The sequence below is a fragment of the Lepisma saccharinum genome, chromosome 2 (assembly GCF_977018435.1).
Source record: "Lepisma saccharinum chromosome 2, izLepSacc3.1, whole genome shotgun sequence".
Classification (NCBI taxonomy): Eukaryota; Metazoa; Arthropoda; class Insecta; order Zygentoma; family Lepismatidae; genus Lepisma; species Lepisma saccharinum.
In genome coordinates, this window is record NC_139230.1 from 212,174,111 (window position 1) to 212,201,065 (window position 26,955).

Below are 26,955 nucleotides of genomic sequence, written 5' to 3' on the forward strand. Positions count from 1 at the left end.
GGAGGATGTTAATTTATTCCTTCGCAAAATTAACTGAATATAACTAATTAGCAGGTCTGACTAAGTAAAGGTTTTGTCCAGTCGACATCCGATTCAAAAGAAATGTTTTCGTTAAACGATAATTATTTTTTGTAGAGCTGAGCCGATACCACCATTTGCCGATACAATGACCGATTATTGTGGTACCGATGCCGAAGCCGATCCTTGTATAATTCCAGTATAAAATAAAGAGGCTAGTTACAGAGTCATACTAACTCGTCACACCACTAGGCACGTATCTAGAAATATAATAATAAAAGTGTTTATATTTAATACGTTAATATAATTATTGGTCGATTCGTAATAATATGTAAATTAATTAATTAGTACTTAATTTCTTCGATGCGTATGGAGTATTGTTGTATGTAACGACAGACTAAGAAACGGAGAAAAGACAACGTTAATAACTATTTTGTTCTTCTATCTTGACTAAAAAATATTGTTATTACATAAATAGTAAAAAGACGCTGTAAAATCAGAGATAAAACAGCAAATTTTCATCATCTAGCTTACGCGTAGTTAAGACCGCTAAAATTTGTGTAAAAACAACTGTCATGGCAAGGAAATTAATGTCAAACAAGTAAAAAATTGAATATTTATTGAACAAAAAGAATGATGGTACGTCCATTTGATGAAAAGTAAAGTTCCTGATAAATATTTTATGTACATTATTGTACATTAGAGGGGCCTTGTAATCAATAGATCCCAGGTTTGATACTCAGTGAATGCACATAGTGGTTTGGGTCTCACTTAAAAATGTAGGTCCAGTCCCGATTAGCTTATCTCTGCATAAAGTGGACTTGAAACAAAACCTCAATCTTCCTTAGTACTGTCATTCAAAGACGCACGTTCCCAATCTAATCTCGGAGGAAATAAATAGCCCTCATTGACCGATACTGCCAGACACTCAAAGACTGACGCAGAAGGGAAGAGGACAAGAAGAAATTGCTGAATCTCCTTCCCGCTTGTACGTAGATAAAACAAAGCTAATTTCACAGGGACCTTCATCCCTCTTTTCAAGAACACCGCAACTACCTGATCCGGCATTAGCGCGGCGGGTGTTTTAAAAACATCCACCTATCTTGCGATCACGAGCTTCAAGCAAGAATTGGCAATGGATGGTTTATTTACTACAGCGTTAACTAAGCAGTTACATGCCTTCATGGTCACTTACTTGTTCCTTTGATCTTGCCATCTGCTTCACAGGAGGTTGGGGTATTATCCAGTGTTTCTAGGAAAACCTATGCAACTTCCTGTGCTGGTCTCCCAATCTGTCACGAGGAAGAGTGAACGAACTTTTAAAAAGGCCAGTCTTGAGACGAGCTGTTGCCCTTGTCCGCTCCTGTACCCACTGAAAATATTTGGTAAAAAAAAATCAACCGATACTCATGTACGCGATGTATCGGTATCAGCCGTAATTTTTTGTTGATGTATATGTATTATATCGTAAACAATCGCTTTTATTGAATGTTAATGAATTTCCATTTCAGTAATAATTACAGTCGGCATAAAATGTAGTTCCTGTTTGTTCATATACATTGAAACTCAAAATCACCTTTATCACCTAATTACAGTCCTTAGACAGTATGCAGACACTATATTCAGCATAATTTGCGTTGTCTGGCAGTGTGCTGGTAAAGGGAGTATTTTTCTGGTATTTATGCCGACTGTACAAAATGTATCCAGCCACCTATTTATTATAATTTCTATTGGTCTGAATATGACCAAACCGAGATTTATTTTTTGTTAAAATATCCAAACAGATATTGACGTGCTCGAATTTTGTTTCTCATTTTGTGTTCATGTGTGCATTCAGGCAATCCACGATGAAGCAATGGTTGCCATAATCATGTATCATACTGCAATATGCTGTGAAGGTATTTGCTGGGGAATCGGAGGTAGCGTGGTCAGCACCATTCTCCGGACGCCACACAAGGTACCCATTTATGAGAGACTGGGTGAACCCCAGAGACGCTCCGTGCAGGGACATTGCAGGAAAAAATCCCATCTGAAATCATCCACCCCGGGAATCGAATCCGCATCTCCCGCGTAGTAGTCAGACGCCATACCCAGGTTCGAATCCTGGTCGTGGGTGTTCTTTGTGAATGTCCTTTCATCAATTTCATCACTCATCCTTATCTTCGCGTTTAGCCAAAAGAGGCAGAAAAGCGAAATAAAATAAAGCAAATGAATCAATCATACACACCCCATTGATTGGATCATCGCGGCTCTGCTATAATCGTAGACTGATTATTAATATAATTTTTATTTAGGACACTAAATAAATATAAATAATTTTTGAGCGTTATATTCAATTTTGTTCGTAACCCTATCCGTGCGTAGGATTGAGAAAGAACACGTAATATGAAAGAATTAAAGTAGTAACACGTGCACTTGCGAAATGTACAAAATGGCCGCATCAACAATAATTTGGCTGACTGTACTTAGGCCCTTGCGTCAAACGCTACTGCAGCGATGGAAATTAAATTATCGTTCACTTAAAGTCCTCTGTACGCAGGAGAGGCAGTAATTGCTTCTTGGTAACCGCAAAGAATTCCGGAGAGCAGAAGCACTCCATGTGTTTTTTACGCTAATTGTGTCTCGTGCTTACTCCACTTTGAGAGGGTTTTCGCTTTTAAAAGTGGCTCAGCCTCGGAAAGATGAGCGTCGTTCTCGAAAAGAGACCTCTAAGTGTAACGCAAGGAGCTTCCTATGCGTGCAATTGCCGAAATGAAAGTGTACAGGAGGAGAGATTTAATCTAATCTGGTCGGAAAGTGGAGAAGGAGTTACATCTCCATGGAGGCTCGAGATTAATCACTCTTCTCTGAATGAGTGGTGGAAAGAACTGCGGAAGGAAGACAAAGAATTCTTTGAAGATGCCGCTCTCCAGCGAGACGGTCGAATCACCGTGGTTCGCAATTGTTCTTTGAACAAACAATTTCCCCTGTTGTGCAGAAGCAAGATAGGTTCCGGTGTTCAAACTATTCTCCCAAATGCTATTCATCCTTGGCTGGTACTGGCAGATGCTTTGGAAGAATGTGCCGACGGCGGCGGTGGATGGGAGGTGAAAAATCCGTCCTAACTTGGCCGGTTTTCGTAAATACATTTCTGTAGATAAATAGTTGTGGACTGTGGAAGTGACACTCTGTCAAGGCTAGCTTTATGCAAGCAGATTTAATGGTGGAGTGGCGACAGAAAACGCAGAGAGAGAGGCGTGAGCTGCAGTCTGACGACAAAGGGCCCATTTGCCTGCCCTCTCATGTTGTTTAATGGGTCGTGAGAGCCAGAGTGATGGCATGGTAAGCGAAGATTCGCCAAGGTTCACGCACTACAAAGATGTCGACGCGTTTAGCCTGGGTTGGCGAAAGCTTGACTAAGTGAAACAGGTTTTTTGCTGGATTCTTCCATTTCCCATTAAAAACAATAATGAGATTTTAAGTGATGTGCATTGTATCTTTTGTAAAAGAGGTTCACGGACGTTAGGCAATTAAGCTCCTTTATGCTTTTTTAAGCGATATTGCTTTCTTAATTTGCCTTTGACGTTACTTAAATAATGCAGCCTTGCTTTTGCAGTTCTTAATGAACGTGCAAGTTTATGAAGCCATTTATCTGTTTAGAGTGTGCTTTCTTTATGTATCGAGAGAAAAAGGTAAATATCACCCTCCTCGAGCTATTGGCGAAACTAAAGTTTACCTTTTTCACATTACGTGTCTGTGAAATCACTCAATTTGGCATGTCAGAAATCCGAATTTCTATTAAACAATCGAAAATCTTCTTAAACATAGCCCAGATTATATTTACGATATACGTAGTTTCATGACTTCCTAACGTCCTCACCTTGCAATCAAGGAACCCCGGGTTCGATACCCGGTGGAGACACATAATGGTTCGGATAGCACTTTAGACTGTGGGACGTGCATTGATTGGTTTTGAAAATTTTAAAATAATATACTTAAGCGAATTAGCCAGCACAATACTGCATTAATTTCCTTAAATGTACAATTGCTTTACTGCTAAGTACAGTGGTTTTTTATATCTTTCATTATTTATTTGGTTATTCTGCTGTTGAAAGTCACGAGTTTGAATTATTGAATTTGATTTTTTGTTGCAAACCTACTTTATGCAAAGATAGACGGATTGGGATTAGACCTGCGGTTTAAATGCCATCCTAACCACTACGTTCCTTCTCCATGGATCGAACATGGGACACGTTGATTTCAAGGCGACAGCATTACCACTACGCCATCGGGGAGGGCCGTAGTCATTAAATGATTTTCTTGTGGTCATTTTTTGTAATTGTATCTATTTCCTTTAATAATCTTTTATTTTTTAATTCTCTGGAAGCATATGCAGACCTATATTTCTTTATTCTAGTTGATAAGTCGTTGTTATCTGCTTTACTGTAGGTCTTTCTCCTAAGTGGAACAACACAACTTAAGTAACATAAGGCGAATCAAACTAACTTCGACCATTCTATAGTTTCTTTAAATCATAATGTATTACAAAACCCGTTATTAACGCAAGTTTAAACTTCACAAACATAAATTCCATCTCTTAAATTTTATTTCTCTAATTTTTTTGAGTTTCTAACTTAGCACTGTTATTTCTACGTAGACCTAGTGGAAGGAACTGAAGACTAAAATTGGTAAACGCTGTTAAGTGCCACAAGAATTCAAACACCGTTTTCCACGTTAAACTGTGAAATGTGCCATGCTTTATAATGTGGTAAAAGGAAACGTGGCTGGTAGCCCTCTAAGTAGTTCAAAGGACGTGTAAAGAGGTCACTAGTGTGCACGATCTTACGGGCTGATGTGCGGAACGATGCGATTTTCCAACACTTTTGCTTTTGACACTTACAACGTTTACCACTTTTAGTCCTCATCAATTGGGTAGACATTATGCTCGAAGGCGTCTGGAAAGTTTTGGATGTTTTCTGTCTCTCATCAACATTCACATCTTTACTGGTTACCCATTTGCATGCTGAAATGCAAGGTAATTTATGTAATGATTAGGCAAATTTATTTTCGTCGCTGCCTTATTTGAAGTTGGCTTACGTGCCAGAAGGGTTAGCTCCGACTGTCACCGTCTTTGATCCTATTCAAGAGTTCCCTCTCGAGAAGTTTTTCAACTTGCTCACACTAAACTAATTCTGTCTCCAGTATCCACTTTAGACGGTAGTTCATCGTCTACATTGCGAGGTCCGTGAACGGTTCTTAGTTTTACTTCTTAGTCTCCTTTCTGCCTTGGTCCATAATGCAGCCAGTTTACCTTTTCTCGGCAGTCACACGACACAAATTATGAGCTGATGCATTTTAACAACTCAACTCAAATGTGCCCCTTTCCTCGAGTCTTTCGTTTCATTTGTTGCATTTTTTCATGTTGTGGAAAAAGCGAGGGTAAACATGTTTAAAAATACTGGTGCTTTCGTAAAACAAAAGTAGTTCACTCTTTAAACCCTTGTAAGTACACCTACTGGTGCCATAGCACGATAGATGACATTTCACATATGTATCGTAGTTGAAGAGACAATACACCTACTTTGTTTATCTTCTATTGATCTTAAGCACGACGTGCATTTTCTACGTATTATCTGTAGCACAAACCTCCATACCAAATGGATCACGCATGGACCATGAGATATTTATTAATTTAAATACACAAGTAGTTACCACAAAAGTCATAAATAGACATGAGGCTTTAATCATCTTAACACCATTGAGTACAGCAAATACATTGAAAAGATTTGAGGTCGCAGGATCACAGAAGAGTGTCTTATAATTGGTACGAAAAGTTCCCACAGTTAACCCTTTCCCAACTAGAGATCAGGGTTTGAAAGGCCATGGCGCGTATCCCTGGAACACACTGCTCATTTTATTATGTTAATAAAATTCAATATAATAAATAAAATTTAATTGAATTATTACAATAAACGAAAAGATTCTCTCGGGCTATCGACCAGGTAAGTTGTGGAAATGATTCCAAGCTTTCGAGAGATTACGCCCCTCTCATCTTCAGGGAAGACTCATCTGGTCGATAGCCCGAGAGAATCTTTTCGTCATTCGTCGCCAGGAAACCTACAAGGCTTACTTCTATTACAATAAAGGTTTGGAGTTGTCGAATTCATTGATGATAAACCCGTACTTCAACACATGCATATCAAAGACAATTGCCGAGATTTTTTAAATGCAAGTATTTTAGATAAACATTTCAAGTAACAAGGAAAAAAAAATGTTTCAAACTATTGTTGAACGTTAAACTAAAATTCGCAATTCTGATAAATTCCAGGTTATTTTTAATCAGGTCCAGAGTACTCCATGGTAGTCTCTTCCGTCATCACACGTATTTATCTTTTTCTTCTTTCTTGAGTCTCTGGTCGTTTTTCTCAACTTCAATTCTGAGGTCTCTTTTCACGGTATTGTAATTTACCGTTCCTCCACATGCGTCTTTTCCGTGTTCTCTTTCGCATCGAGTTGTGTTCCCTTCTTCCATTTCTCGAGGAAGACGCTTTGGCAATGCAGCGGAGGGAGGAGAAAAGAAAGCCCATCCGAGGCTTCGTTTGGCGAACGTGGGATCTGTCTGAAATGAGCGCTATTCTTCATCGTTGACGGAGAGACTAGGAGCAGCAGCCCAGATTTGAGACTCCCATTGATCACAAGCATGCGGTAGTAGACTTGATCCCTCCCATCAATATCAGTTTAACAGTTGAAACTAGTCGGCATCCTCCTTTGCTTCCAATGGGAGGCGAGTTCCGGAGCAGGTGTGAACAAGCCTATGTCCGGAAGTGTTTCGCTGTGAATCTCATTTGAAACATAAATTTATTTTTGAATTTAAATTGTTGAACGTGGTTGCGAGGATGTCCAGGAAAAAACACTGATATGGAAATTTAAGTGGAGAATCATGAAACAGTTTAGGATCGTAAGTAGTTTGTAACGGCAAATTTTCAATGGAAACTTCCAACGCTGCCGTAGAGTTCGGCGACACAGATAACGCCTTGCAGGGAAGCGAGTATTTCAGGATCTAGGTGTCCCATTTTTATTGCTGGTGACTGTACATACAACGATATGTAATATTCGAGGCACGATAAGGATGGCACTGTGTTTCTAGCTCACTGCCATGACTAAAATTTTGCATGTCACCATTCCCTCCCGCACGAGCGTCTTATGGGGTGTAAGGAGTGGCATTTTATGGAGACACGCAAATGGCCACCTCACTTCAACGTACTGCACCCTGAACTGCGCTCTTGCAGACTAACGAGGCTCTGACGTCTGGACCCATGGCCAGTATAGTCGTCTGAGGGACTTTCGTTTTTGTGATTGTCTTTCATCTATTTCATCTTATCACCTTCCATCCTCATCTTCGCCATTAGCCAAAAAGGGCAGAAACGTGAAATAAAATAATTCAAATCAACAACGTGCGTATTATCCCTTTGTAGAACCGTGATTGAGAAAGTGCCTTGTGTATGCTTTCAGAGAAAGGCAAACTTCCAGCACATTTGTGGAGGTGATGTGATCGGCACCACTCTCTGGCCGCTTTTTGAGACTGGGTAACCCCAGAATCCAGGTGCATTACTGAGAAAATTCCCAACTCCAATCACTCACCCCGGCAATCGAATCAGGATCTTCCGTCGCTCTCTCTACATAATGTATTTTCCATAAATTATATACCACATTCTCGTACGACTACGTAAGATCAAGTCTATTATAGTTGCAAAATTTACTAAGCTACATTTACAGAGAGTACGCAAATCTTGTATTGATTGTATTTTTGTTATTTTACCTCGCTTTTCTGACACTTTTGGCTAATCGCGACGATGTGGATTAGCGATGTTTATGTGAAATTGATGGAGGGACACTCGCAGAGAACACTCATTTCCAGGTCGGGATTCGAATCCTGGAACTTGGGTGGCGAGATGTGAAGTCGACCACTTAATGCGCTCGGCCACCAAGACGGATCAAGAATGCGTATTGTTTTCTTTAATGTTTTAATTTTAATGTAAATGACATAGGGTTGCCAGTTGTCTTTGTTAAATTAAATGTAGGAAGGGAATCTGGTACAGATGCATCAGTGCAGTTAAGAGCACTTCTTGCAAGGAGGAAGGAGGTGGAATGGCGTTTATGGTCTGACGACACAGTCTGGGCAGAAGGCAAACTTATCCACGGAAATAGATGTACGGTAGTGTTGCCACAGCTAAACACTTCGGCATCGCCAACAGAAAAACAAATTGTCTGATTTAGATGCCTTCTCAGTCATATGTAATGAATTCGTTTGCAGATTCTCATTTAAAGTACCACTTATATTTTTCGTGTTGTGCATTATGTGTGTGTTTCGATATCATTGTTGTTTCTCGTATAATCTGGCGTTTAGTATCTGCTTATTGTTTTTCACTGTTCGTTGCTAAATTCATACAAGAACTTTACGCGAGTTGTAAGGGGTGACCCTTTCTCAAGACAGCCCTTTCTGATGGCGTAGTGGTAATGTCGTCGTCTTGCTCGGATCCCACTTTTAAACTGTAGGTCCAGTCTCGATTAGCCTATCTGTGCATAAAGCGGATTTAAAACAACAATTCAATTCACTTCAATTCAACCTTTCTCAAGACACACAAATATCAACTTACTTCCAATTAGTACACACTGGGATGTTTTTTTTCTTCAGACAAACGAACCTGTGGCGTCTGGTCTCATGGCCAGTATAATCCTCAATGGGAATTATGTGTTGTCTTTGTGATTGTCGCTTCATCTATTTCATCCTATCACTATTCATCCTCATCTTTGCAATTAGCCAAAAGTGGCAGGAACTCGAAGTAAAATAAATCATTTGATTCATTCAAGTACTGTTCGATACCCGGTGGAGGCACAAGTGGTTCGGATCCCACTTTAAACTGTAGGTCCAGTCCCAATTAGCCTTACTGTGCATAAAGTGGACTTAAAACAACAAATCAACCAACCAATCATTCAAGTACTTTTCGCCGACACACTTTGGTTGTAAAGACCCTGTGGCAGGGCTACAACGCAGAAGTGTTGGTTCATGAATTTACATCGATCTGCAGGTTTTTCACATGGAGTCCAATATTATGAATGTTCGCAGATTTTTCTATTGTGCAACTGAATGATATGTGCGATACGGAAGTGCATCAAATCATCGTCTCAAGTCCTCTTAAGCTCCCTCGTCCGAGAGTGTCCTTCCTTTGAGAAGTGAGGGTTTGCATATGAAAGGTATCGGTTTAAATGCAATTGCCAAGTTCTCTTAGTGAACAGATTAAGCTTCGTGTCCCAATGGCCTCGTCGGGTTCAGCTACAACGGATTAAACGAGGAGGACGGAGGATTCGAAGGAGGTTGCAGGCAAAGAGCCGCAGCTCATAAATTTTGAGGAGAGTGTTTCAGCAAGCGTGTAATCCCCAGGCAGGAATCGGTTGGAAGGTGAACCCAACACAAGCACTTATTTACATGAGAACTCCGCGTTGTAAAACTCTTCTCGACCGACGTGGCAAACCGTGGGCATCACCACCGAAGTGTCTCGAATAATTTATGGTTGATTTATTTGTCTTCGCGTCTTTATGGTTGCGAGCTAGAGAGGAAATAATCCATGATCGAACATCCATAAATTTTCGTAGCTAGCCCCTTAACGCAGAAGAGGGAGTCGAGAAATTGGATTCAATAGAAGTCAATTCAAAGAAAACCAGATATTTATTGAGTTTAAGCCTACTTAGTATATATTTGTGAATATTCAATTTCTAAGGGAGATTTCACATCGAAGCGACACGCGACGCTTGAGAATTTCACCAATCGAACGCAGACTATTTCGGTCTGACATGCCGCTACGGTGTGAAACGTTGTTGATTGGCTCGTTCCCAAGCGGCAAGTTGTGACTCCCCGATGGTGCAGTGGTAGCCTCGTCGCCTTGTAATCTAAGGGTCCCAGGTTCGATACCCGGTGGAGGCACAGAGTGGTTCAAATTCCACTTTAAACTATAGGTCCAGTCCCGATTATCCTTACTGTGCATAAAGTGGATTTAAAACAACATATCAACAACAACAACAAGCGGCAAGTGTCGCGTGTCACGTCGGTCTGAAATCTCCCTAAGAGCGGTTTCGGTAAAGCTGGAAGGAAGCTGGAAGGGAGATTTCAAACCGCAGCGATAAGCGACAGGCAAGACGAGGCAGCGGGGGTTCACACTGAAGTGACAGTGACAAGCGACGCGGGTCCCTTCAGTCTGTAAGGAATCTTTCACAGGGCATGCAGTGGAGGATCATAACCCCCTCCCCCCTTTGGCCCAGTATTCCTAAAACAAAGAACGTCAAAAGCAGGAGAAGATGGAAAAAAGAGGACTGAATACTAAAAAAGTATACGACTCCCCTCTTTTGAAAGTCTGGTAATCTATTTAAACAATAAGCATAATTGAATGTGACGCGTTATATGCCACAGACATTTTTCAAAGTCGAATTTATTTCACTTCTTCCAGAAAGAGTTGAGTGAGTGATTAATGTAATGTACGTTCAATCTCAGCATGCTTTCATCCTCGCTTAGTTTGTTTTTTCATTTCAGTAAAGTAACTTCAGTATAGTGCCCTTAACCAAAAACCACGGAAAATTTATCCCAGTTTATTCGTCTTATGGGATTTCTCGTCGCGTACAAATAAGTTACATTAAATGTACTGCGAATTCATCTTGAAATATCAGGCATTGTCAGCATAATAATAATTGCCACTGCGAAAATATATTTCACTTGCGAAACGGCTGAATCGTCGCGACTGGCTTTTGCAAATGAAAAACGGAAACAAGAAACTTGAGTGGTGTGTCCGACTGGGCAGCTAATCGAGACCAACTCCAGTGTGTCAGGGTGATGTATTGCTGCAGGCGGACAAAGCGAGGCCGAAGTGAGGGCGACACATTTGTCCGAGAAAGAGGGCGCACACCTTAACCCTTTACCAGGGTTGCCAGATAAATCTCTGTTCAGAGTCGAGCTTTGAAAACATGCAAACTGTGGCTGGAGAATGAGGCAGGCGGTGGGGAAATAATAATGGGTGCGCGTAGTGCATTGCATGATTACTGTATTCTGAATCTGTACGCGATTGGCCGAAATACTAGATTGCAATTGCCATCATGGATATATCTAAGAAAATGAATCTTCCTCTTTAATATCCGTAATAAGGGATATTAATTTTTCTTAATCAAGTAATAATTATTTCCAAGCCATACTTTCACTATATTCTATCCCGGGAATCTCTAGAACAAGGTCGCGCAGAAGGATAGGAGGGAGGTGGGCGGGGCGAGGCAGTACACGCTGATACATACAGCTGGGAGCTGCAGTCGCTTCCCCCCCCCGTAAATCTGATCCCTCGCACGTGTTCATTGGTCGAGCCCTCCCGAGTCACTACTTGAGCAGAGATTTGCTTTCGTTCGCTTGCTCCAGAGATTTCCGGGACAGTGTATAAAAGTACTGGGTGGTTATAATTAAACTGACGGTGTTCAGAGTGGTACAGCACGGGCTGTAATGAGCGTAGGAGTCTGAATTTAGATATGCTAATGAAGTAATGCGCTCGCGAATTATGAAAAAAAGTTCCAATTCTCGCCACCAGGTTAAAATATGGCGCTGTAAGCAGTCAGAACGTGGTATGGGTACAGGAAAAAGGCAGGAAAGATCAAACACATGATAACAGTGGTTCTGGCACGTTTATTAGAACTATGGTTACAATAACTGTTCGATATGGCCTCATGGCAACATGCTGCATTCGTAACACGGCATGGTCGACAGTTGTTCGCAGCATGTCTGGTGAAATCTGAGCAACATGTCGTTGTATGCTAGCCTTCAGAGCAGGCAGAGACCGGATATGTCCCTGATAGACACAATCTTTTAAATATCCCCACAGCCAGAAGTCACATGGATTTAGGTCGAAAGATCTGGAAGGCCACGCATCTGGAAACTGCCTAGAGATGATGCGGTCATTAGTGAAGGTTTCTTGCATCAAATCTTTCACCGGCGAACGGCATGTGGTGTTGCCCCATCTTGCATGAAACTGGTGGTGTGGTGACAGTTCTGTTCTTGCAAAGCTGGAATCACGTGTTGCACAAGGAGGTCCCTATAACGTGCAGACGTCACTGTACACCTAACAGGCCCTCGAGGTGTCATCTCCTCAAAGAAAAACGGACCAAGAATGAAGGAGATAGTGAACCCACACCAAGCAGTCACGTAAGCTGAGTGCAATGGTTGTTCCTGCACAACATGTGGATGAGTGGAACCCCATATGCTACATTTCTGTGTATTCACTGCACCGTCCAGAGTAAAATGTGCCTCGTCAGTCCGCATAATATTCCCCGGCCACATGTCATCCACTCCCATGCGTGCCAAAAACCGATGGGCAAACTCACGGAGTTGTGGAATATCTTGGGGTTTCAATTGGTGCACAGTATGAATCTTGGAGGGATACCAGTGTAAAATGCACCGCAAAACCTTGCGAACTGTTGACCAGGGGAGAGACAATTCACGTGCCACAGCTCTAGCACTGGTTGCAGAAATTGAGGCATGTGCTGCACGGTCAGCTGCAGCATCTTCATCCTCAACTTCCATGGGGATGGGCCGCCTTCCTCTCCCTGGTGCGACACCCAATTCACCTGTTTCCTCGAATTTCTTCATCATGTTCTTCAGCCCATTAATTGACATGGGCCCTCATCTCAGCCCTTTCTGTCGGCAATATTCCCGCAATGCAGCGTTGCTGTTGCTCCCATTCTGGTAAAACAACTCCCACTAGCAGTGCACAGTCTCTCTTCGCAATAGCCATTGCATTTTACACGGAAAAATTCAACCTTTTTACGAACAACGAACATTCACATCACAAAAGGTATCATCAACAAGCGTCACCAACAAGAACCTGGGAGCTCACACAACGGTTAGGCAATGCCACCGACGTCGGAATATCATACTGACGTCTGAGTTATGGAAAATTCCACGTTCTCACTGCTTACATCGCCATATTTTAACCTGGTGGCGAGAATTGGAACTATTTTTATTTTTTTTGCATAATTCGCGAGCGCATTACTTTATTAGCATGTCTACGAGGTTGCAGACTCCTACACTCATTACAGCCCGTGCTGTAACACTCTGAACACAGTCAGTTTAATTATAACTACCTGGTATATGTTAGCAAGTCAAGATATGTAGAAACGCATCAATCAAGTGGCTCTTGTTTAGTTCTCAGGCCCCTTGTAATGAAGGTTTCCCGGGTTCGATTCCCAGAGGGACGTGCTCAATTGTTCGGATCCCTCTTTGAAGTGTAGGTGCAGTACCGATTAGCCTACCTGAACAAAAAGTGTTTGTCCCTGGCGCTCTAATAAATAGATAACGTTTGAGCAAATGGAAGAAATCTTTGATGGTTATTTCTTTTTTCAGGGAATAAATGCAGAATAAATACAATTCCTGAAATTACCGTCTAGGGAATTTCTATCGCGCGTTATATTTTTTATTTATTTTTTCATTTTTTTTTTTTGTTTTGTTTTATCTATTTTCCCTTGTCTGTTTCATCACTGTGTTTAGAGAGAGCATCTCATCTATTGCTTTCAGGAGAACTATTTCTCTGTTTTGGCTTGCCGGCCCCTGTGGCAGAGTGGTTAGCACATCGCGCTACGACGCCAGGGGTCCCGGGTTCGAATCCTGGCCTGGGTATGAATGTTTGTGAGTGTCCATTCATCAATTTTATCATATCATCACTCATCCTCATCTTCGCAAATTAGCCAAAAGTGGCACAAGAAGCGAAGTAAAATATAGTAATTCAATCAATCAATCAATCTGTTTTGGCTTGTCTAGCATATGCTGGAGATCGAACCTATGACCGGCCTGTGAATTGCTAGTGGCACAGTGGGTAAAATATTATTCTTCCACGCGAGCACTCGTTCCCTTCTGACAGTGCAACACTGTAAAAACCCAATGTACTAATCTCATGCGCTATAATTTCTTTGAGAATGACAAATGTTCCTGTGGCAAAATTTTCAAATATGTCGCGACAGGAAAGAAAAAAGTATCAAAATAACTAATTTCGTTATTTATGAATTCGCTGAAATAGTCTGATGTTTCTGGTTATACGGACGGCGCTCTGGAATCGCGTTCTAAAAGTTGTCAGTCTCACTTCGGATTTATTTTTCCAGTCCTTAAAGCGCCAATCTATGGATTCTAGACTTATAACCGTCCACGCACATGCTACAGCAACGAAATATCGGATTTCACCAGCAAGTAATATGAGCGGTTTTCAGTCACGTTCTTGCAACAGCCTAGTGGAAGCAGCAAAACATCTAAACCGGTCTCCAATGTTTAAAAAACCACAGATAATTCTCCACTATTAAAAAAAAATCATCGCAAAGATCAATAATGTGGTTTTTATTTCCATTTTCATCAGTTGCTCCTCGCACAGTATTCAAACAGCGATCGGAATAACTTCATATGATTCGCATGCCTTAAAAATTATCACAGTGTGTAATTAGCTCGTATTTACATTACTTTTTTACTCGTATCTATCATAAATTTGAGTACATTGAATAAATTAGTTTTTATGAAAACCCACGAGATGTCACCCACAAGATACGAATGTATTCTGAACTTCTATACGAACGTTCACGTCGTTTTATTATGACTAACACACATTCTACTGGGGTGTAATGGGTAACCTTTGTACAACCACTCTCAACTCGATCTCACTCCCACGTATACTCTATATTATAAGGCAAATAGTTGTATTTGCAAACCACTCTGGCAAATCCATTATGTTCGCATTTTCCATTATTTAGTAATTTCTGAATACACACTTTTAATTAGTGGTAGACCCACGATCACGCCATAAAAGTTTCTGGGTTCGAGTGTCGACATTAATATTTTTGTATGTGTCCCTTCATCATTCATCCTCGTCGTCGCGATTAGTCAAAGGAAGCAAGAAAAGCGTCACGTAAAAAACCACAAATTGAGTGCATTAAATTTGAAGAAAAAACGTCCATTTAATGTATGTATAAATGATTTACCAGTCACATGAAATATGTGCATGAAATTCTACTCGTACGTGCTCTCAATTTAAACAATTTCTTATTCAAACACGAAAATAAATTATTTTGGCTTTAATGAACTGTGTGAATATTTGCACTCACGACGAGTTCACGCTGGTTCGGTGACCGAGGATGTCAAAAGGTGGACTTTAATATTTTTGGCAATTCGCGACGATGAAGATGAGTGATGATTAAATTAAACTTGTGAAAGACGGGTGTCCCTTCATTAGTTTCATCTAATCATCACTCGTCTTCATCGTCGCGATTAGGCAGAAATGTTAGAAAACGCTACGCTAAATGATGATGATAACAATATGTCCATTCAGACATAGTTTAGATAAGGGAGAAAAGAGTCAAGCGCGGTACATCATTTTGAGTGGTAAAATTATAGATGAATAAGGCTAAACTGTTTTCCCACAAGATCATCCACATCCACACACCAACAAGTGTTACGTCGTCACCTTATAATCAAGGGGCTCCGGGTTCGATACCCGGTGGAAGCACATAGTGTTTCGGATCCCACTTTAAACTGTAGGTCCACTCCCGATTAGCCTCACTGTGCATAAAGTGGACTTAAAACACCAAATCAACCCACCAACAGGTGTTAATAATAATAATACATTTTGAATATTATCTACTTGAATATTGCTGTCATCCTTACGTGCTTGGGTGTTACGTAGATGAATTGCTTTGAAGTAGCTTCACCGTTTGTGTATCTCATACTGCACAGAGGCCTCTTAACAGTAAGCGCTAAACCAGAAATCGCTGTGCATTTCTGGTCAACGGTTTAGAATTCCAGTAGCACACCACGCTACAACGCCAGGGGTCTGGGGTTTGAATCACGGTCTGAGGAGCGAGTGTCCCTTCATCAATTTCATCATATCACAACTCAATCTTCATCTTCGCGATTAGAAAAAGTGGCAGAAAAGGGACACTAAATAACACAAATCAGTACTATTAGGGAATTAAAGTTATGTATATTACACATTAATTATGCGTAAGTAATGTAAGATATCCTTGTAAAGTTACAATAAGAATTTCCTTCGTGACTTATATTTCGTGCATTTAAAGCTTGATCAAGAAACTTGCATTATAGGTTTCCATTCAAGAGGGTGAAAAAAGTTCTAAGTGCAGGACATGCTTTGGAAGCCGGCCACACTGCCTGGTCGCCGTCTGCTTCTCTCTATGCTGGCGAATCAATTTATCAAACGTCCAGCATCGGCTTGTTTTCTTTGTTGGTCCCTGCCATGTGCTTAATAGGTATAAACGAAGGATAACAGTCGGAGAGAGAAAAACGGCCATCTTCTCCTAAACAAAAGAAAGCAAAAACAAGAACAAATCCTAGGAGTGGTTGGTTTCGAGGAAGACGGAAGACGTGTATGTCTTAAATTCAGATCTTCCAATTTGCCTTTCAGCCACTTTTAGAGAAAAGTGTCGTTTAAAACGAACGAGTATTTAATGCAAAGCAACCTAAAATTCGAATAGCATTGGAATATTTCTAGCGCATTTAAAGCGTTTCTCTTGTGTTACAAGACAAGTGGATTCTCGAACACCTTTCAATATTTCGAGAGCTACCATCACACTCAGATGTACACGAAGAGGTAGTTATCGAGACATCTTCCTGATTATGTTGGTTGATTGAAGTTAAAAGTATGAGTGTGCGTCAACACTTAGACTACTTGCATTTTATGTAAATCCGAGTACTAGCCCTTTACATGTAAAATCGTTTGTCACGGAACGTAAATTTAAAATAAATAACTTTTTCTATTATAAAAATAAAAATCTTGGGGAACTGATAACTTTTCGGGAACTTAAAACAAAATCATGTATCTTACTTAGATCTCAACCTTTTCCATGCCTAATGTAAAACCTGAGGATGTATAAAGGGATACTCAGTACAAATAACACCAAAGATATGACAACACAGAGTAAACAAATCACCACATATGATTCTCCTGGCTTTGATTTCATTCCAAGCGCCAGAGCCTCATTAACCTGCAATAATGTAGTAAAATCCACTTATCGCCGTAGAGTTAAGTCAACAAATATAATGCCTTGTAGGGAAGCGAGTGTTTCAGGATCTAGGTGACCCATTTTATTGCCGGTGACTGTACATACAATATTAAAGCAAGAGATAAATGGAAATATAATCACGATTACTTGTTCATACTTTGTTACAGGAGCAATTGTGATGACAGAGTAGCCAGAATTCTACGTCAGCACTACGGCAGGCCATATTTTCTCCCTCCGACAGCAGAAAACAAGAAAGTTGATTGGATCTTTATGGGAAGTCCTGGTTATGGAGCACACATGCATGTAAGTACTTCAATGTTGGTTTCTAGATTTTGTACAAAATATTATTATGTAAACATTTCTAAAGAGAATTAGCACGTGACTATACCACTGTGCATACGACAGATATTGCAAAAAAAGTTTCTTTTCTGATGCGGTAGTGTTTTTGCAGGCTTTCGAATTCCAAAAGAACAACTGCTGACGCTGTGCTGAAATTTTGTTCCCTTGTATAGTCTGTCTATAGTGTGGGGGGCAATATGTAAAGAACTTGAATTTTGCTCTGAACATGTAAATACGTAGATTATTAATGATGATAAAAAAATATATATAATAACCTGGCATAGCACACACAACACAAAAATAAGTAACCCTTATGTAACTCTTATGGATTTTTATGTAACTCTTATGGCCATAAGTAAAGTTTAACGGGATCCCTAACTTTTGTCACTTATGTGGTGCACCGTACATAGAATCACTTCCATTCCTCACTCACGCACTGTTCTTCCTTTAGATGGGGGGGGGTTGTGATCTGTTGTTGGAGGGGATAAGGGGGGTGTTAATTGGCACTGGTCACGGCTCCAGGTACCAGCTTCTTTTTACCTTCCTCTAGGCTGGCTGATGTTCCGGCTTCGAGCCTCTTAACTCCCTTAGTCCTCTCGGCCGAGGTGGAGTGATATCAAGCTCTATCTCCCACTCACCACCGCCACCTGCACACCAATCACACTTCACCTACGTGTCTTCTCCAAAGCACCGCCCTGCATCCATGTACGCACATACACAAAGTTTTTCCACACCTTCTCACATACACTCTCACTCCTTTCACCTTTATCTCGTTCTGTCTTGTACTTCCTCAAAGACGCTAAAACTTCCCCCGTGTCCTTGCAGTGTTGCCGGTTTTTTAGACTTCTCCAGTGGCTCTAACGCACACACACGCACATACTAATACACCAAAAAAGGAAGAAAAAATAACTAATAGAACACCCTAGCCAGTGACTTGGCTGTGGGGCGCGGTTCTCCCTCTCCCTACAAACGTCTAAGTGATAAAAGAAAACGAAAAGCCAAAAATATATAATAAAAAAACCTAAATTTAGGGTGGCACTACAATAGCTAGCAGAAATGCTATCAGGAAAAGTTAATAACTATCCAGTGGATCGAATTAGAATGTAAATACATTCATGTCGAGAAAGGCAGGAACCTCGTTTAATTACGATCAACTTAGTTTGCTGATGCACTGGTTCTCCCAGCAAAATTCCATTTGCTTTTTATGGAATTATTTATTTATGATAGACCTCAAGAGGCCGAGGTTCATTATAGTGCTTTAATATTACTTTCCTTAACTGGAAATAGTTCATTGGATACTTTCATTAATAACTTTTCTCATACCAGCAGTATCAATAGTCGTAATTATACTCATCATTATGTTAAAATAGTCGCACACTCACCACAATGGAGAGGTTGACAGAGCTGATGTTGTTGCTCTCCGAGAGTGAAGTATTTTGTTTTGGGGGCTGTCTTAGAAATAGGAACATTAAAAAGTTTTAAACACATTATTTTCTTGTCGTCAGAGTGCTAATTCACTGAAGTTGTACAGTCACGGACACTTCTGGGTTGTAACAATCCTATTGACTTTGAATGTTGTTGTTACAGCCCGGAAGTGTCCTTGACTGTATCAGGACTCCAACTGGAATCTTCGGTGGCGAAATTGCAAGTCGACCACTCAACGCGCCAGGCCACCGAGATGGCTCTTCATGTTTTCATTCATTCGAGAGTGATCATCTGTTCACCAAATTCAATGTTTTTATCAACAGTTTTACTCACTAGACTACAAAGTCACAGGGGCATTCCTAATTTTTAGGAAAGAAAGAAATCCCAATTATAAATATGTTTCCCCTATTTTTAAAATGTTTCAACTTCATCACATACAACGCTCATATCTAACAAATACTTGTCCATCCTCGTGTTACGAAGGGATCATGAAAGAAAATAAAACTCAGATAAATATATATTATTAGAATACAAAAGACATGGAAATTTGCGAATACGTATATCTGTTCTAGAGTTATTCTATTGTCTGTTTTCTGTTGTCTATCAAACTCGTTGGTTCTTTGGGTAGACAGCCGTCTATTGTCTCTGGGATATCATACAGAAACAGGTCTAGTGGAGCGCTATAAAGTTGGAAACCAGTTAGGCCCCAAAATAATATCCATGCTTTTGCATTAATATTTGCCATTCTCTTTTGTCCTTTCAAATGCGAATAACCGAAACGAAAAGCTGCTGTGATAAACGATAAGACTCAATTTGCTCCCAGCTGTCGGGAGTTATCTTGTTAGCCACATTCAAAACCAAAAGGGAATAGAAACTAATTTTGAAACGTCATGTCGCTGAATGACAAGATAAGTCACATGTCTGTTACACTTACAGAACTACCTGTAAATTTTGTTGGTCCTGCCCAAAGCAACCAAAGAGTAATGCCCGGTAGTAGTGATGTACAGTCAGAGAAAGTAGTTCTTGGGCCACGAGACCTACGATATCGTAACATCTTAAAGCCTGTTGTCTATGCAACCCAAATAACAAAATTGTCGCTTAGGTTTGCCTAGCGGACCTGGATTCTCGGGAACGATTGAGTATTGACAGCAGCGTGAGTCATACACCCAGGCCCAGCCATAACAAACAACAGCTGGGTGCCGCGAGACCTCCAGAAAAGTTTCAGGAATTGGTTTCTTAACAACAGCTACTCGTGAGGAAATGTTCTCTTTACTGATATTAGAGTCATTGTCAAGAAAGTTCACTGAAATGGTGGTTTCAATCGAATCATCATCGCGCAACACACATGCTGTCAACCCAGAAGTCCTTGAAAAAGATTGGAGTTAAAAACAACTTCTTGACAAATGATAAGACGAATCGGTATTCAACTTAGAATTTTGTGTAAGGCATGGATCATCATGTCCTATCATCCTTTTTTTTTTTTTAATAATCATCCTCATCGTCTTTGTTGACGCAAGTGCTAGAAAAGGAATATAAAATAAGCAAAATTAAGAAATTAATAAATGACATTTTCACTTTTCAGAGATTTCACACAGCGACTCAGTTGCATGTAGAAAAAGTTTCATTAATCGGGAACCAAGGGCACCCTCGTTCTGCTTCATTGTCATTTTTCCTCCACTTTGCCTGCCGCGATTAACCTGATGTTGATTAATGCAACATTAATTAAAACAACCAACCAACGAAACAAACCACAAAGTACACCAAAGTGGCTCATATTATGAATAGGTAAACTATGTGATATTATGCTAATTTAGAATTTAGTAATAAAATAAAAATTTTGGGGCGTTCAGTTAAGTGGCTGCACGTCCATTATGTAATCGCGATATCATCAAATTGTACGAAGCGTGTCTACACCTACGTACAGTGTCAGTCCCCGTGATAGAATATGTAGCGCAAAGCCAGGGCTTTAAGATCAAATTTGTTTTGTTATTGTTTTTATTAGTAATTACCTCAGTTTTGTTCCTCTGAAGTTAAATTATTCATGACAACGATTTATGATTACATTAAACGCATGAATGAATATACACAATGAACCCATTTTGGTCGGAACTCGAACTCTTAACCTTGTTCGGCAAGAAATACAAATATCCATAAGACATGAGTGTTTCATTGAGATGTTCCTCTACTTCCGTCATTTTATCACTAATATATTTCTTTAATATACAATAATAAATCAGAACTACCTGAAAATAAATATTATATTGCATTTTCACAAGCATATGCTTTTTTACTGTTAGAGTGTAAACTGGCACCTGTTCATTTAGATTGTTCTTTTGTGTAGTTAAAGATAGGAAAAATGCTTGTGGAACGATTAGGGCTATAAGAATTCCGTCCGTGACGGAGTGGTTAGCACAGTGCGCTACGATGTCTGATGTCCTGGGTTCGAATCCGGTCGTGCGTATGGGTGTTCTTTGTGAGTGCCCCTTCATCAATTTCATCATATCACTCATCCTCGTCGTCGCGATTAGCAAAAGGTGAAAGAGAAACGACGCTAAATAAGAAAATAAAAGTAGGTTATAAGAAGCATTCTTATTTCCGGACGTATCCTAGATTTTATAGTTGTGTGTGGTCTCCGGAAGGAATTTGAAAGAAATCACAAATGTCTTATACGTATTTTGGGCATCACGTAACTTCAAATTAGATGGAGAAACAGAAAATCTGAGGGGAGTCTGAGATAACGTGGTTCCTTGGAGAAGTATGATTAAATCAAAGAATGTGCAGGGTTGCTACTGGATGTTCGGAAAAAACAATTACAATCCCAGCTCATAAATTACTTCCCGATTTTCTAGATTCGGAAAAGTCCGGATATATGTATAAAAATGCTTACTTTGTGAAGTTTTATCGATACTATAAGTGTCCGTAATTTGTTCGAAGTAATAAATTTCATTCCAGAAATTACATAAGCAGTCCTTATTGGAGAAATAAGGCACACAATTCTGTTTTTTTCAGTGTATAGTAGTTTTCTACATTTCAATGAACAAGAACTTCCAGACTTTGTTTACGAAATAGTGAACTTTTTCCTTCCCGAATCCATGGATTGTTTTCTATTCCTGACCCCGTCTCGACGAAAAACGTTCTGTCTTGCATACACAAGTTGAAATCACATACCGTCGTGCTATTAATTAGCAGTTGAGGAATTTTGAACTCGACCGTTCACTTCAACATTAATTTTTGAGTTGAAGATGTGTCATATTCTCGTTATATGCTAAGATGTCCTAGTAACCTATTATATTTACTGCAAATGCGTTCGTGTCCAACATTTTGAGACAATTTGTCCTACTTTCCGGATAAGAGTGATCTGATAGCCCTATTTGTGATGAGAACTGTTTTTACTCAATTTCTGATATAATTTATTCCAGCATTTCCTTCAACTTCTATTACCTTATTATTACCTCCAATGCTTACACAACTTTTCCTTCGTGCTCGACCTTTGGGTTCAGAATTGTTTACAACACCCCCATCTCCCGCGTGCAAAAAGCAGACAACAACACTCTGGAGAAGGACCATAATGTATACAACTTGTTTACTACATATTTTAGGAAAATATTAGAATGTTAGCTTGATATAACTGTGGATTGGAACGAACGAAATAAATACCTGTTTTATACGAACACTGGAACGAGCGCAGGCCTGCCGTGAGTCACTCTGGCAGTGAAGGTCACTGATCGTTGCTACAAGTAGGCGCCTAATCTTTGCTCAAGGAATCACGGAAATCTTCGTTACTTTTTTTTCGCCAGTCTAATGGTGAACATTTACAGGAACGTAAGGAGTAGTATCGTATTCTATTGGAATTAGATTTCGTGACGTTTAAAATATATCATAACAATATGTAAATCTCTTTTGTGACCTACACTAAACTTATGTTAAAGTTTGATTGACATGTGAAAGCGGGAATTTAGAGATCCTTCTTCCTTACGATTTCTAAACAACCGAAGAGTGTGGTGAACGTGAAACTACTTATTGTTCGCAACAACGATATGTATTATACAAATGGTCTCTAATCTAAAACCCTGTTACATCACAGGAAGTGATATTTAAAACAATTCTACCACGTATCCAACGTAACCAATATTCAGATTGATTCCAAGCTTCTGTTTGGGTTATTTTGTGTCGCATTTTTTACCTCTTGTGATAATCGAGACGATGAAGATGATGGGTTATGATACGAATGAAATGCTACATCTAAGCCTCAACAGGTTTCGAACCTGGATCCTCTGGCTTTGTAGAGAGTTACGGTGTTTTTTTTTATTTTCATTTGGTATTTTAAGTCCACTTTATGCACAGTAAGGCTAATTAAGACTGCATCTACAGTTTAAAGTGGGATCCGAACCACTATGTGTCTCCACCGGGTATCGAACCTGGGACTCCTTGATTACAAGGCGAATCCGCTACTACTGCGCCATCGGGAAGGCTGAGAGAGAGAGAGAGAGAGAGAGAGAGAGAGAGAGAGAGAGAGAGAGAGAGAGAGAGAGAGTTACGGTGACTACGGTACTGAAGAATTGAAAGTAGCAGAACGACTAAGCTATTCTTTAGTCAATATTGGGATTGTTAATGAATATTATGAATGTCAGTTCAATTGAAAAAAAAATAAACTATGAAATTTCCAGAGTGCCGTTACAAATCGTTAATTTTTATCTTCCCACACATTTCTTTGCTACTAGATATTTGCATGCTAAGATGTAGAAAGTGCTACATTTTCAGTGTGTGGTATTGAGATTTATTTTTGAGAATGGAGTAGTGGGAAAAGGATCATCTCACATGTTTGGATTATACCCCCCCACACACACACGCACACAAAATATATCGGCTGTTGTACTTATAAGGTAAAATAACATGTATGAATTGTGTCAAGAAAAATTGGAGCCTATTGACATCCCTACGGAACTTGGAAGAAAGCCCACGTACAGATTGGGAAGTTTTGTTCCGACAAAATTGGGATGTATAGTAAATTAAAAAGCAAAGTGCTACCTTGAGCTTAGCACCAAGCCATGAAGGCGTGTAGGGGGTGTGGAGTTAAAGGCCCAAACTTTCTTTATCAGGCCGAAGGTGGGGACGATGTGATCAACACCACACCCCTGGCCGCCTTACTCCCCTCCTTTCCCCAGGGTTTCCTCTAGGTACCCACTTTATACGACGCTGGGTTGGCACCGGAGCAGCTTGAACAGCTGGACAAAATCCCGACTCTCTCCCGTCGGTGGTGGAACCCAGATCTCTCGCATGGTAATAAAACGCCCTAACGACTGAGCTACTGCGGCACATATAGTATAGTAGCCTATGTAATTAAGGCAAGAATTATATTAGCGTTTCGTTCAACGTTTTTAGGCGAATCATTTTCGGAGATGTATAACGTGTAGCTCTTGTCGGTTCTGCAATCTGGTTTGAGAAAAGGCGATATTCTGACGAACAACATTCCACCTGACAAGTCACGTGACTTCCTACATTTCCTGTGCCTGTTGGCTATTGCATGAAAGACGAATTGCTCTTGAGAGAGACAGAATCACCCGATCACCTAATTGTGCAATGTGTGTTGCCTAACCTTCCGGCATTATCTAATGCCATTAAAGTCTTATGGGGAAGAACTTTTTCCACCAGAGTACAGCCACGGACACTTCTGGGTTGTAATAACCATTCATTAACTTTCAGTGGAATCATTACAACCAGAAGTGTCTATGACTGTACCATGGGTACAGTACACACGGAGAATTTCAGGCTAGTTCTGTGCATGTACAGTCACCGGCAATAAAAATAAGACACCACCGTAGATCGTGAAATACTCTCTTCCCTGCAGGGCGTTGTGTGTGTTGCCTAACTCTACGGCGGTAAGAGGATTTTTAATAGCAAATTTTAATGGCAACTTCTACCGCCGCCGTAGAGTTAGGCAACACGCATAACCCCTTACAGGGAAGTGGGTATTTCAGGATCTAGATGTTCCATTTTTATTGTACAATATCAGTCCAACCGGTGCTCCTTTTATCCAAAGGTTCATTTTGACTTTCCACAGATGCAAATCCTTGCGCCCTTCGTTTTGGCCAGATGCCTGCATACGTTCAGCTCTTGACCGACGCATTCGTTCTCTGAGCTGTTGCAAGCAAAATGTGCTTGTTTTAAGTTTCAGCAACAAGTGATGTGAGACAGATTGCAACGTGGAAGACATATTTTCTTTCACGGAGACATTTTCAATTGCATTGTAGCTTCTTAAAAATATATATATATATACTATTCAGTGATATCTATTATTCCAAAATCTGGGTTTCCAAAGCATAGCAGAAAATTGTGGGTGGAGAATAGATTTTGAAGATGTAAGTTGATGCAGAACGGTTGATGAGCACCGCCACGTGTGAAGCAGATTGTGTCACTCGATGATTCGATTGAGTTTTGGTGTTAAATTCAACAGTTACCCATGTGTAATTTACAATTTACACGTGTTAGGAGAAGGCGTGCTTGAATTTTTGGAGGTATTTGTGTATTTTCCAAAAAGAAAAGTTTAATTATTATTCATAATTGTATATCAAGCAGTTTCTAATTTGCTACTTTGCTTATATTTTTTTCTACTATTTACATGAATGTTACTGACAATAGTTATTTATTATCAGTATGCATTATCCATTGTCTTTTTACCTTTTATATAATCTATCACTATTTTTCGAGAGAATATTTTCGTAGTGTGCCTCTGTTACCCTTTACAGAAACTTTAATAGTTTGTCGTTCATTCAATGTAAAATTACTGCCATCCTTTGTGTAGTTTACGAATGTATTTCATTGTTTCACGGAATTTTGATTAATTCAGTATTTTGTTTAAGTCCATTTAGACTTTCAGCTTCACTGATATGACTTTTATGCTTTCTGACTTTGCAGTTTCCTATAGACTTTCAACTGTTTAGTATCTGCATTGTGAATTTATTTTTATGTGCAGTTAATTGTTGTCATTACATACCTTGGAAATTGTGTTCTTGTAATTTATTCTCTAGCGCAACACTGATCCTGATGATACGATAAATATAGCGCAGCTGCCTATATTTTGTAACGTTTGAGGTGTTTTGGAGATTACTTTTTAATATTTATAAAAACAGATGGAAAATTTAAAATGCGTACCCTGTTGCAGAACTTAACGAAACTTTTGTTCTATTATAACTCACTGTATTTCAAAATCCTCCAGCATTTTGGTGAATTCCGCTAATGCAGATAGAAAGTTGTTCCCTACAAACTGAAACTGTAGACGTTCTATTATGTATTGAATTAAGGTGTTTCTGTGTTAAGTCGAAACTAGGAAAATTTTATCATTAGTTTTATGAGTATTTGCATCAAGTCTATTTCGTATATCTGTTCCTGAAGAGGAACAGGAATGTATAACTTTCACATTTGTTTCGTTGTGCTTATGAGGAGACATCATGCCAAAACTCTTCGCTGCTGTTCGAGATTTTTTTAATGTCGTCCTTGATGCAAATTTCAGAATGTTATCAAAATGCAGAATTAGAAGAGGCATGGCAGCACCACAACGATTAGCTTCTTTTACCACGTTGCGTGTTCTTTCTCCGGGAACGGAGGAACTGCTGTAACAGATATGACATCTGCATGTCATGCTCAGCAGATGTGGAGAATACGTTTCGAAGTAATAATTAGATATTCCGGCGATGGTGACCGCCCACCGTCGCTCCCACTCTGCCTCCGCCTATCTCGGCCTTCTCGCCTCGTTAGCTCCTATCGTTCGTTATGCTTTTTGTTACCTTCCATGGTGTTCACGAAAGTTTCTTTTGCAACGGAACTGATATATAGTTATTAAATTTCATACTAAAGAGGATATCCACCTATCATGTGTTCTTCGCTACTTGAGATCATGTCATGATTCACTTCTTTGCTGGAGAATATACAGTAAGGCCAAAAGGTTAAATCTCAATATACGTATCTAAGTACAGGGTCCGGCAGAATGATCTCCCTGATTTGACTTGGCCGCAGCGCGCGCTGTATTGCAGAGGATGCTCCAGTCCAGTCGGGCTTTCCTTTTTTAATGTGCACATTGGTTTCATAACATTAAATGGATCACCGAAATTGAATAGTGAC

The 26,955-nt window shown here is 40.0% G+C and overlaps 1 protein-coding gene across 1 annotated transcript in view; it reads left to right on the forward strand.

The window, feature by feature from the left end:
• LOC145981178 (uncharacterized) overlaps positions 1-26,955 on the forward strand; it is a 327,477-nt gene that overhangs the window by 213,190 nt on the left and 87,332 nt on the right. The window contains exon 4 of the mRNA XM_083114302.1: positions 17,241-17,376. Coding sequence (XP_082970428.1) covers positions 17,241-17,376 — 136 coding nt within the window. The remainder of the gene's footprint in view (positions 1-17,240; positions 17,377-26,955) is intronic.